Below are 13,096 nucleotides of genomic sequence, written 5' to 3'. Positions count from 1 at the left end.
AGAAGAACAATTGGAAGTGCGGAAGTCCAGCCAGCTTTTGTCTCTTGTGTTTGCAGAAAAGTTTTGAGAGAATGGAGGAATCTTGCCACAAGTCCGTCGGATATGGGTTGATGTGCTGCTGTGTGGATTCTTGAAGTCCCTAAACGGGCATACGTTTGCAGAAAAGAAAAGATTCAAACTGTCGACCACGATGTGGTCAGGTATGAAGGCACGGTAAATCTGGTTACCTTCGATGAAAGCTTGGGCGACTGTCTCAGCACGAATGTCGTGGATCGGGATGGCTTCAACCCAACGTTTAAATCGGTCAACGCAGGTGAGCAAATAGGTATAGCTATTTTATGATGGCCATGGTCTAACTATATCTATGTGCATGTGATCCAGTCGGAGGTCAGGGGTGGCAAAGAAGGAAAAGGGCGAAGAAGTGTGCCGAGTGGGGGACTTTGGAGCGTTGGCACTGGAGGCAAGCACGTGTCCCTGCTCTTTCGTCACGATTTATGCTCGGCCAGATAAGTATGCGAATTAAAAGTCGTTGTGTTGCGCGAATTTCTGGATGTGACAAGCCGGGGAAGGACCAAACGTTTGCTTTCACAAACTGGATGGAAGGAAAGGACAGAAGAGCCGCTCGACATCTTCTGCCTCGTCGCCAGTTGTTGGATGTACAGGGTGTCACAAAAGAAAATTTACACGTTCGTTTTACCGCAAAAATAAACTAGGCATCGCCGAACGCTCATTTTCCGCCTAAAGGTAGCGCTAGAGGTCACAACCAAAGTTTCAGCCCAAATAAGAGATTTTCTGAAAATTTCAATGGGAAAATGGAGCCCATTTTTGCCCGTTTTCGGTTTCTGGTGCCATAGAGCGCCATGTATTCGAAAACGCTGTCGGCCGCTATTTTCCAATTGAAATTTTCAGAAAATAACTTATAAATTTTGATTAAGTTGTCAAATCGGGCTGAAACTTGGCATCTGGTTTTGACCTCTAGCGTTATCTTCGGGCGGAGAATGAGCGTTCGGCGATGCCTAGTTTATTTTTCCGGTACAAAGACCGTGTAAATTTTCTTTTCTGACACCCTGTATATCTGCAAAAATAAGATGAGACGAATGTTCACGAAGGTTTCTGAGCTCTTCATCCCCTGCCTGTTCTAGTGCTAGCGCTTGATAGTCAACAGCTGGCGGCAGTAAAAATCGCGAAGCCATGACAACGCTGGAAAGGGCGTCTGCCACGCTGTTGTTTTACGTGACGAATGTCGGCGGTAAATTTTGCCATGAAATCTGTAAGGATGCCGAAAATTTCCTTCTCCTCTAACCGTGAAAGCTCGTCTAGTGTCAAGACTACCTGACTAGAGATTTCAGGAAAGGGCGCCCCGACGGCTCACCCCTTTCTCTTGGAGGCAGACCATGGCCGCGTGGGAAGTGAGCCGAGTAGTCGTACCCAGCAGGGTGTCGAACCGGTCATTATTTCGGTTCGGTTAGGGTTCGGGTTCAGTAGCATTCTATTTTGTTCCGGTTCGGTTCCGGTTTAGGGTAGCGCACATAATATCACTACGGTTACTTGTTTTAATAAGCGAGAACCGGTTCGAACCGGTTCCTAACTCGAACTTCGAATATTGACCGAGCAATTCCTGCAGCCTTTTCCGAGCACGAGATGCTTGCACTAGAACTATCCCAAAACTACACCCTCTTCAGGCAGATCTGAAAACCCTGCACAGTGACCTGCGCAAAAGACACCATTTACGTGGCAAGGCTATTACTTGTATAATACTCTTCTTAAGTGAACTATATATAAGCGATCGGCTTTCCATTTTCATTGTGTCTTTTGCACACGCAGCTGGGCAATATTTCAAAATATGCCAGAAGAGGGCGTCATTTTGGGAAAGAGAGCTTGTGGCCGGTGCCATCTTTAGTATTTGTGCGTATAGCGACTGCTTTGTTCGCTTTCCGAAGCGACGAACGCGCACGTGCTGGGCTGTGAAGATCACACGATGGGATGTGATTTTGTAAACAGTAGAAAGGTCTCTAGCTCGGTTGTTTGCCCTCTATATGTTCTAGTTTGTCTTGCTCTTCACACACTTGCCTCTTTAGACATGGTACCGGTTTTCGACGCCCAGTAAGATGTCGCAGCTATGCCCCAGAGTGGCTGACAGGGGAACGAGAGACGTCGTGTGCGCAGTTGGAGTAGCTTATCGAATCCGGTCGTGTATACATCGGCCAGTCTGACCGATGTGTCAATGACCGGGCACGTGAGCACGCACTGTCACTGCGGTTAACCACGAGAGGCCACCTTCCTTTACACTGCAACACTTGCTTGTGTATGCTGAAATTTGGGAGCATCACGATTTTGGGGAGGCGGGCAGACAAAACTGCACGCGATCTGCTGGAAGCCTACGAGATAGGAAAGGAACGAGAGCAATGCGTCAGCCAAACCTCGATATATTTACATAAAAAAATGAATACCTTTCTTGAGCACGTGTTGATGCAGTGACGGTCTGGTAATTTGGTTGTCTTTCTTGGTGTTTTCTTTATGTTAAACGTTCAGTTGAAGTCCCCAGCGCTAGTCCTGTCCATTTCTTTCCTGCGTCCATGTTTGTTTGCGCGCTGCTACCAGTTTTTTATCTGTTTTCATTGTAACCAATCTCTTATGAAATACGGCCCGGGGTGCTTAAAGTGTTTACACAAATAAAATAAATTAAAAAAGACACAAAAAGCGGGGCGTATTAAGATCATTATATTTATTTGCAATTATTTTTATCCCACAGCGAAAGTAGAATATATTTAATCAAACCCCACTAGAGCATTTACATGTTATGACGTTTCATAGCGTTATACATACTTATGGCACCTTTCTGTTCGCGCGGAGTAACATGATGTTGTCTATCATCGACACTTTCAAGTTGGCTCGAAGCGGTGAAAGCATAAACTTGACACCTGAGAAGGTTCGCTCTTCGCTTACTTGCGTAGCTGGCGATGCCAGAGCAACATTTGGCTAGCTGATGGAGTTCTCGTCGTTCAACCTTGTGGATCTCCCAGTAACGAAGAATGTCTTCGTGATTGTTGAGGCGCGGCTCTTCGAGAAAATATTCCAGCAGGGGACCGATGATCTTGCTCGCTGCAGTGCAATGACGCGGTTCGGCCTTAGTCAACCTTTCTTGGGCTCCTAAGAACATGTCGAGTTCGTCTTTTTCTTGAGCACCGCATTCAGTGACGTTAACGTTGCTTTTGCACGCTTCCTGAGGGCCGTATTTGCTGAACTTGAGGCTTGGGCGAGTTGGTACGACATACTTCGGAATTAATTGTTTCTGTGTTCTCTTTGTGCTGTTTTTTATACCGATGTATATTATGGCCGTGTTTTTTTTTTTTTTTCTTTAAATGACCTTGCGTGTTTTTGTTGTTTTTTTGGCGGGCAGCAGTATATTGTATTTCGGATCTGAGCAAATTCCAGCGCAGAAAACGTCGTTGCCAAGAAGCATTGTTTTTCTTCTCTTTAGGGCTTATACTAGGCTGCGGCGCCGAAAGCAGAGGTTGATTTCGTTGTCTATTTATGGCACCTAAGCCACGCTCCAAAAAAGTCCCCGAGAGTCAACCGCTCTAACTGAAGAAACTTCGTTGTATCTCTCGCGGGCTTCAGGGCTGCGGCCAAGCGGCCAAGCGGTGCTTTGAAATCGCCGCCGCCACTACCGCGCTGCCAGGGTCAATCCAAGAAACAAGGTAAAGTTGAAGCTGTCCAGATGCCAAAGTAGAGGCGGGAACTGAGCAAGCTCGCTGACCACGCGTTTCCTCTGCGTCTCTGCTTTTGATGATAATGCATTTTTTATTTTGTATGCAAAAAAAAACAAAACAAAAAAACGAAAGGTACAAATATCTGACAGTATGTAGGATTAGGCTCGGCAATTTAAGAAAGAAATACGCCCGCAACGTTTCCCAATAAGATGATTTATTGACAAAAGTGGCCCTGAACCGCTTTCGTCGGACCGGTAACCACCAAATCAGATTATGGTTTCGTTCCGGTTCGGGTTCAATATGAAGCGTTCGACTTCGGTTTGGGTCTTGTACCGGTTCGGTCAAAAATAACGGTTTTGATCTGGTTTTCGGTTCGGGTTCGGTTCGACACCCTGCTTCCCAGAGCAGGGTCGGAGGCTTCTTTGCGGAGCGACGGCAAAAAGGGTGATAGGAAGGCCTTTGCACCTTCCCTCATATACGTGGAGAGGGTGCTGGCACTGGAAGGCCAAAAGGACTGTTTAATGTCTCTGATTGGACAAAAAAAGTGTCCGCGCACTGGTTTTGAGGTAGTTTGAACAAGCGTTTGCGCGAAGAGAGCCGTCATTCTCCCGCGGTCCCGAGGACCCCGCGTAACTTTGTCTTGCGGGACAGAACTTGCCGTATACGGCAAGGGACTTGGCGCCTAGGCGCAATTGTGGGCGTTGGGCTGCCGGAAGCGGCAGCAGCAGCGTGCCAGGCCCAGTATTATATTCGCTCTCCAGTGTAAATATTTATCGAAACGTCCATCACATCTGCTCCGGTTTCTGATTGCAGAGAACGGCAAGCACTCGCAACACAACGTTCAACGGTCACCCAGCCCCGATCGAAACCCGAGGGAGACAACACAACCGGGAAAACAACCACCCTCAGGGAGATCAAAACTTTATTAAAGCCATATGACGAATCTCGCGAGGTGTATGATTGTCGTACGAAGATGTTGAAGAAATTATATGTTGTTTGTAATCAGTACGTGGAACTCGCGACCTTCGATGAAAATGACGAAAATGTTTTATGGCGAGGGAGATCGCTAGCAATTCTCTCCCAAATTAATTTTATTTCTTCTAGCATGGTAGGAGATTTTTTGAGAAAAATGACGAGTGTTGCCAGCTTTTATTTACATATTGTTGCAACGCAGCTCGTGTGGCCTTGTTTGATGCATCAACCATGATGTTTACGATGCATCAACCATGGCGTGGATGCAAAAAGGATTACGGCCGAAGAAAGGTATTCTTCGATTTGTCTGAAAGCCTTAGACGTGTGGTCTGTACAAGCCAAAGGTGTAGAGTTTTTCGTGTGGCCAGCAATAAATCAGTCAGTGAACGAAGGGTGTGGGCGCATTTTGGAATAAACCGCCGTTGAAAGTCAACTAGTCCTAAGAATTCTCGAAGTTTCCGAATGCATGCCGGCAGTTGAAAGTTGGCGATAGCTTCTACCTTAGCGGGACTAGGGTGAAATTCTTTGACATGATGTCGCGAAAGTCTGGATCGCGGACGCCGAAGGCACACCTGCTTTTGCTGATGATGTAATGCCGTTGTTGACCATGCAATCAAAACGCGTGCTGTTCATGGTCTTGTTCTTTTGCGCTAAAAAATAAATGTCGTCAAGGTACGCGAAGCAGAAAGGAAGGCTGCAGACGATGGTGTCAATGAAACGCTGGAACGTTTGTGCAGCCTTTCTCAGGCCAAACGGCATACGTTGCTATTCGAGAAGGCCAATGGTGACACTACAGCTGTTTTTGAGATGTCTTCTTGTGCCACTTTAGTATGATGATATACCTTCATTAAATCCACCTTCAAAAAGATCGTTGATGCTTGCAATGAGGCCGTAAAATCCTCAATGCGTAACAGTGGGTACCTGTCAGGCACAGTTCCGTTGTTAAGCGCGCTGTAATCTCCACATAGTCGCCGGTCACCGGGGTCTTTATTACGCACCATATGTAGTGGAGATGCCCGTGGACTGCTAGAGGGTTGAATAATTCCGAATTCTAATATATGGGCGACTTCGTTTTTAGCAATCATAAGCCGTGCTGTAGGCAGGCGTCTAGAACAAGCATACACTGGTGGTCCTACGGTTGCGATATGATGTTCTACATTGTATTTAACAGGCGTGTCGAAGTTGATGAGTGATGTCAGTTGCGTGTATCCATTGAGTAGCGCTTCATATCTGGAGGGTGGAAAGCTATGAATAGCGGTTTCGGTGGGAGGTTGTTGGCAGATGATGACACTCACAGTTAGGTTGGTGGTGGAGTCGAGAAGACGTTGGTGTGCGTATCTACCAGTGTTGGAACTAACGCGTTATAAGTAACGACATTACTGGTAATGCGTTAGTTTTTTACTAACGCACTAACGTACTCGTTAGAGTCTCAAAAAAACTAGCGAGTAAAGTAACGTTATTATTTTACGGTATCCCCTATTAAATTACGATGCCGTTACTCGTTACTTTTAGTTAAAAATGGCCGCACAATTGTTGAAAAAAATATTTATTTTTTATTCTCTACACTACGTAAAAGTGGCAAAGAAACCCCAACAAAGCTATGTATAAGCGGCGTCATTTCAAACTCCTTCGGAAGACACTTTTAACGTTCCCACGACCGGGCCCAAAAGGCGCGAAATTATCGCTGCGCGGAACCTTTAAGCCTCCTTGGTGCAGTCTTTGTATAGAAACTGCTAAGATCACCTTCGCCGCACCCTGAGCAAACGTCTCGCTGGAAAGAGACATCCGTTTAGAACGCAACAGTCTGCCGCCTCTCGAAACATTTCGCCTCAGCGTGCATAGCTTCAGCTGGTCACACCCATCTCCTCAAAACAAATAAATTCTCGTTCTGTCAACAACAGGAAGGATAAACGCTAAGTTTAGAAGCGTCGATATTCCCGCGCTTTGAACCAAAACAAGTGGCAAGGTTATCACAGCTTTGAACGGCCACCGTCACTAGAGAGACGTCATCATCTTTTAGAATCCCTGCCCCCGTGCTACAAAGCTGCGGGCTCTAGGTGGAGAACGGCTCCCGTTCACAAGGTCACCTCCCACTAAATCTTCTGCCCATTTTTTCTTCCATAGCGCCTCAAAGATAAGACGAAAGCCTGCGTCACCACCACGGACAGCACCTTCTTTGTATCGCAGTTCGTCAGACATAAATACCATAGTCTTCTACAAGAAAGCACTCCGCATACTCCCTGGCGTTCAAAGACTGAATTCTCTACTGCTGGACGCTGCGTCCGCGCCTTCTCCTGCTCGCAGTTCCAGGTTGTGTGGGAAGGCTAGCGTACCGTTTTTCTTGCAGACATATTCATAGCAGTGATAGTGATGGCTTTCGTTTACTTCGCACTTACTTTGCTGCTGCCGGCGTGAAAAAAAAAAGGTTTTTGGCCGTGAAAGAAAAACTTAGGCTAAAGAGCTTATAAAAGCTCGCCACCCTTTTTAGTCATATATGCACGTAAAGATACTGCGAGTACGCATGTGATTATAACCAAAGTATCGCCGGCGCTATACTTCGTTTATAATCCCTCATAATCATCTATAGGAATAATTATTGGTTATAATAAGCGATCGGTGTACTCTTTTTGTTGCTTGTGTATCCTAAACCAGACCGTGACCAAAACCGGCCACTAAACACTAAAATTGATTGATTGATGCGTTTACTTTTTTAAAAGGTTGTACAGATCGACACTCAAATATATGTTTTAGTTGCCATCATTCTTTAGAGCATAAGGCAAATATCTATAAACTTTCAAAACACAACACCAGAATTTAAAGCAACACGACGATCCCTCAAATACCAATTGGCATTTATTTGCTGCCTAGTTTACTCGCCTGAACTCTCAGTGCCTCATATTCTTGTAACAAAACACACACAAAAAAACACTCTTTTAATGGCAGACTGTTTTTAATACTACCAATTTCGTGTTCTCTCAGCACAATACAAAACATTAAAAAAAAATCACTCGGAACATGGAAATGCAAAGAAAATGTCAAATACAACAGGTCGTAATGATTGCCAAAAGCACTGGATATATGCAGGACACCTTTGGCATTGCCGACACGTTAATTTGTGTGAAGTGTTTGCTTCTGCAGGGATCTCCAACGCAGTCTGGCATTTTTGTTGGCTGGGATTCTTTCGCAGTTCCAGTGGTTACTTGCTCCATCAAATTCCTGAAATGTAAATAGAAATAAAGGCGAAACAGTATTACGCCCCTAGTTTATCGAAGTTTCAATAAAATTCAAACACACGTACACACGAAAAACCTACATACACATAATACGTACAAACGTATAAGCCGCGACCCGACTCCGTGTGCCATGAATGCCGGTAGGCTGTATACCTTTATCCTGGTACGTTTCTATGCAATTTCCTCATTGCGTATGAATGCAACGCAAGGAGAGAAAATTCGATAAAATTCAATCTGGAGGAAAATGCAATCGCGTGGAACGCGGTGTCACGACTTGTTTTCTCGAGATTCCACGTGGTTTCCTGGCTTGGTGCCCTAGATGATCTTTAAAAAACCATTAACAACTCAAGCATGCGCGCTGAAAGAAAAAGCAGCAAGAGAAAATGAAAGTCGTTTACAATTCTCTGTAATGCCGAATTAGAGCGCAGCTCTCACTGATCTCTATGTCTATTTGCTGGATCGCGTTTGACTAGCTCCGCCTATGGACGGGAATGCGGCCACAGTCGGCCATCTTTTTGGTAGAGTTATATCATATCTAGCCATCATAGGTAATATGGCGGACAGTGCTATTGCGGCAGACTGCCATGAAATAGCCGTAGATCTAGTAGACTGTACCGTGGGTGATATTTCGTGCTTCATTGAAGTTGTTCGGCGAAGCAGATTCTTGAAACCCGGCGTGAACGATAGACTCATCTTTGAAGACCCGGCGAAAGTTCTGCGAAAGCGCAGCACCGGGGGAAAGCAGCGCAGCTCGCATCGAAAACACACTCCGTACCGTCGTCCGCTTTCGATGCTTCTTTGATGCGACTTTCGATGCGTGCTGTGCTGCTTTTCCCCGGTGCTGCGATTTCGTGAACCTTTCACCGGGTCCTAATAGATCGGGCTACCGTTCGCGCCGGGTTTCAAAAATACGTTTCGTCAAACAATTTCAATCAAGCACGAAATATCACCCACGCTATTTCGATGGCAGCCTGCCACCACAACTACCACAACGCTGTCTGCCATGGATGGATGATAGTGGCTGCAGCACCTTACACATAATGACAAATACACAGCGCAAGAGGGCAAAAAGGGAAGAGACACACCGGATAGAACAGAGCGCTGACTCGCAACTAGACATTTTAATAGAAGAAAAAGAGAAAGAAGAACATTTTGGTCACCATAAATATTCTTCTTTCTCTTTTTCTTCTATTAAAATGTCTGTTGCTGTTACGATTGATATAAGTGTGGCCAGGATACCAAATGGTACAAGCCTATTAAAGTATTACGTGCATTAGAATATTGTATGCATGTGTTTTTAAGTGCGCTGGAACTTGAAATTGTTCTTGAAGAGATCGAATGAGCGGTTTAACGGAGATAAGAATAATATTTTTATTATAGTCTCACATTGAGTGAGTCTAAAATATAGACGCTTTGCAGCAGCTGTGCATGGGCACCGCCATAGCTGACCTTCAGTTTTTGTTTCCTCTTATTGCGTTCAATTCACGTCATCATTACCCTAGCAGGGCAGGTCACTGCCATTTTAGATTCTATCGTAACCTTCTCCCCAGCATCGGCCTTTGTGAAGGCTCGTCAAAATTCGCTTCAATGACTCGGCATCTGGATAAGACAAGAGAAGGTCAGCAATGGCTGCCGTAATCTGGCGCGTGTGCAAAGCGTCTATATGTCCAAGGTAAATGCCTTGAAGGTATTTTGATATAATATCACTACAAATGAGATCTTATTAATAATATTTATAGTGAGGTCAACTAAATTGTTTTGAATGTGGCAAAATAACATCCATATGGCGAAGCTGTTTTTTATGCGATGTTAAATGCGAAAGGCCTGCCGCACCGCGTCCTATGACAATTCGATAACATTTGAAAACTCAAGATTTGGTCCGGTGAACTTATATCGAATCAAATTGGGTTCGGTGAGCTTGCCACGAGAATGCGATTTTTATGTATTGTTTTCGACTTCTTTATAGTAATAATTGTCTTTGTTTCTTCGCAAAATATTGTCAGAATTCAATACTATCGGTCTCCGTAACCCGATAATTAGAAAATACACAATTATCCGGCGTTCTTAAATTTCTCTTTAAATATTACTGATTCATAGTCCTTAAAGACCCTTAAATTGACATCTTGGGGCTAACACATTTTCTGTTTATTGTGTAGTTTATTGTTTAGAAGATTGCTCCAATACTATTTTTGCTTTTATGGACGCGTGAATTGGTGCTATGAGCTGGAAGTTTTATTGAGCACGGCTGGTTCTCAACCCAATAATTTAAACAGAGTGAGCAGCAAGGACCAAGAAACTTTTAGCCTTTCAAGGTTGTTACGCTGTCTATGGATTCCTTTCGAAACAAAGAGTTCAGCACGTGAATGCTCGTTCTGTCCTGAATAAACTTTTAAGGCATTAATAACTGACTCAATGCCTTGCGCAATATAGCTGCGCGACACATTTTGCGGTGCAGTTTAGAATTGACAGATGTGTTTTATTACAGAAAATTATAATAACAAAAGTACAACTTACCCTTTTAGCAAGATGGGCCTCCAAAGTTCGCACTCCTGAAGCCTTGGTAGTCGCCCTCTTGTGTAATTCTGTGGCTGAAGGTAGATGCCCTCACGTTTGCTTGTGCTGTACTCTGGCCATTCTTCGTTCGATAATGGGATTGATGGCTTTCTGTCAATTAAAACAGATACGTTCTAATAATAGCGGGTGGGTCAATGTTTAAGTGCGTAAGATATTCGACCTATTTTTATCCTTAACATCGAACAAAAAGATTAAGAACCTGGCAAGAGTTCATCCAAAATTTCGTGCGTTTCCAGAGCCCACTGCTATAAGGAAATTCAGCGACAGATTATGTTCACCCCAAAAATCAAGACATGACTTTTACTCATTCTCATCAAACTTACCCATTCCTGATGAACGAAGTCCAAGTTGCCACGACCTCCTTCATAAACGACAGCTCGGCTGAAGTGTACATAGCAGCCTTTAATCTCTTCTGGGCATTACTATCAAAAGGTGATGTAAATCGAGTGCTATCATTTATAAATGGCAGGGAACCAAGTGTGAATGCTAAATCATCCATGTGAGTGACTCCATAATTCTCAGGCCAACCACTGAACGATGGGCGGTGCGCGAAAACGTATCTATACAGTTTAATACCCTGATTGGACGCGACTTCAGTGAAAACGTTCGTAGGACAGTCAATAGTCATATCACCAAACATGTGCATAGCTCTATTGAAAAGAGATGTCTTGTTATGTTCAACTGAGCTGTCACCAAAATAAGTTGTAGCAATAGTCTTGGCAGTCGTGAGCGGAATCTCCAAGAGTGTTGACAGGAAGAAAGATACTGCAAGCCTGATATCTATCTTTGTAAGTTGCGTCAGTTGCGGTGCGAAATATTTAATAAAATATATAAAATACGATCCTTCATTTGAAGTTGTACCTAAAAGGATGCGCTTGCTCGTCAATGAGTGCCATGCGTCAGCTAAAAACAAACTGTGAGGAAGAAACTCGTCGCCGTAGACTGGAGAAAATACCTTATTCACTCCGCCTGCTTTTCTGAGAGTATTGTAAATATAATCCACGTTTGACTTTTCTAAACACTTCATAATTTTCTGAATGTTTTCAGACCAGTCTGGATCACCATCGAAACATCCCAAGTTTCCTGCGACGCCCAAAAACTTTCCAACGCCGGCGAGACTGATTCCTAATATCATTGAGAGGGGTGTAGAGCTTTGAAGAATAAGCTTGTGAAAAAGGCCGCGACTATGGGGCGATATAGCTTGAAGTCCCGCGGAGATCGCTCCAGCGCTGAACCCATTGAGAGTGACGTCGTTGGGGTTTCCACCAAAGCGGCCGACGTTCCTCTTCACCCACTTCAAGGCAAGGTTCTGATCCCATAAACCGTAATTTCCGGGAAGCGTTTCTGTTCCAGACGACAAGAATCCAAGGATGCCAAGACGATAATTTAAGGTCACATAGACGACGTTCGAAAGAGCCACAAAGTTGGCTGGGTCGTAAAGGAACAACGCTGAGTCTCCCCACTGGAACGCGCCACCGTAAAAAAACACAACCACTGGGAGGTTCGCAATGCATGTACCAGTTGACGGGCACGCGGATGACGGCCTCCAGATGTTCAGATAAAGGCAGTCTTCGGAGGCTATAGAGGTGTTCTCATAATGCAAAGTAATATTTACGCCGAAGGGAAAGTCAAATTGCCAGCAGGGTTTGGGTTTCTTGGTTGCGCTGAGGACCTCTTTCCAGGGCTTTGCAGGCAACGATTTTTGAAACCGCAAATTTCCCACCGGCGGTTCTGCATAAGGAATGCCATAGAAGGCGTCAACTTGTTCTCCAGAGACGGTTAACTTCCGGCCAGCGACGGCCCCGAGGTCGGTGTGAACAACAGGGACGTCGGTCAAGGTACTCCCACTGGGAAACGTCAAGTACGCACAAATGTGAAGAAGAACTGAACTGAGGGTAATCTCTGTAGCCATTTGGATGGCGACAGAAGGGCAGAATTGCGAAGGTGTTCGAGCTGTCGTGTCCCAAGATGCCACAGCCGAGTCTCTATCCTGTACTCACGAATAACAATCCAATTCTGAAACCCCAGCATTCGGTTTCGTCTTGCAACATCCTTGTGTAAGCTCATCTATGCATAATTTGGCTTGACCTTGGCATATTATCCTCATCGATGTGACCGCGTGGGTGTAGCCAACAAACACACCCCTTGTTTTTTCTGGGTATGTTCAAGGTCTATGTGCACGCGCGTTTATACCAGGCTATAACAGTTATGCACTCAGACTTTCTCACCATCATTTCTTCTTCTCGTTTGCACAAACACATTCAGTTTTGACGTTTTATGCACTTAGGTGCCTTACCTTCGATGTTAAACGTGAGAAATTAGGAAAACGAGGGCAAGGAGTTTAGCTTCGATCCACACTACAAATACCGGTGCCCCAATATTAGTTCTAAATTAAGTCAGCAAAGAGAAATACGATGCATAAACCACTATTACAGATAGAGTACTATTCGTCACGCGCAACTGTAAAACAGGGACCAACCCAAAAGTCATCACGAAAAACAATGGCTGATAGGCGCCGTCTTGTGTAAGTAAGGTAAGGATTCAGTATGTCACCCACTATAAACCAGGTGGCGCCGCCTTTCTTTAGCCGATTGTAGCAACTCT

At 44.8% G+C, this 13,096-nt stretch overlaps 1 protein-coding gene across 1 annotated transcript; it reads right to left on the bottom strand.

The window, feature by feature from the left end:
- Nucleotides 1–2,791: 2,791 nt before the first annotated feature.
- Nucleotides 2,792–12,404, bottom strand: LOC8033145 (cholinesterase). Its single transcript, XM_042291946.1, has 2 exons — nt 11,448–12,404; nt 2,792–3,223 (listed from the first exon to the last, which is right to left on the bottom strand). The coding sequence occupies exons 1-2, from the start codon at nt 12,402–12,404 to the stop codon at nt 2,792–2,794; spliced, it is 1,389 nt and encodes a 462-aa protein (XP_042147880.1).
- Nucleotides 12,405–13,096: the final 692 nt, after the last annotated feature.

The sequence above is a fragment of the Ixodes scapularis genome, unplaced genomic scaffold (genome assembly GCF_016920785.2).
Source record: "Ixodes scapularis isolate PalLabHiFi unplaced genomic scaffold, ASM1692078v2 PGA_scaffold0__279_contigs__length_252992795, whole genome shotgun sequence".
Classification (NCBI taxonomy): Eukaryota; Metazoa; Arthropoda; class Arachnida; order Ixodida; family Ixodidae; genus Ixodes; species Ixodes scapularis.
This window is presented reverse-complemented; position numbering and strand designations above follow the sequence as displayed.

Excerpts from the sequence above, each read along its gene's own strand:
- LOC8033145 (XM_042291946.1), bottom strand. The coding sequence starts at position 12,404 with ATGGCTACAGAGATTACCCTCAGTTCAGTTCTTCTTCACATTTGTGCG. Across the intron at positions 3,224-11,447 it reads AAGCAGGCGGAGTGAATAAG|GAAGCGTGCAAAAGCAACGT; the intron begins GTATTTTCTCCA and ends TACGGCCCTCAG.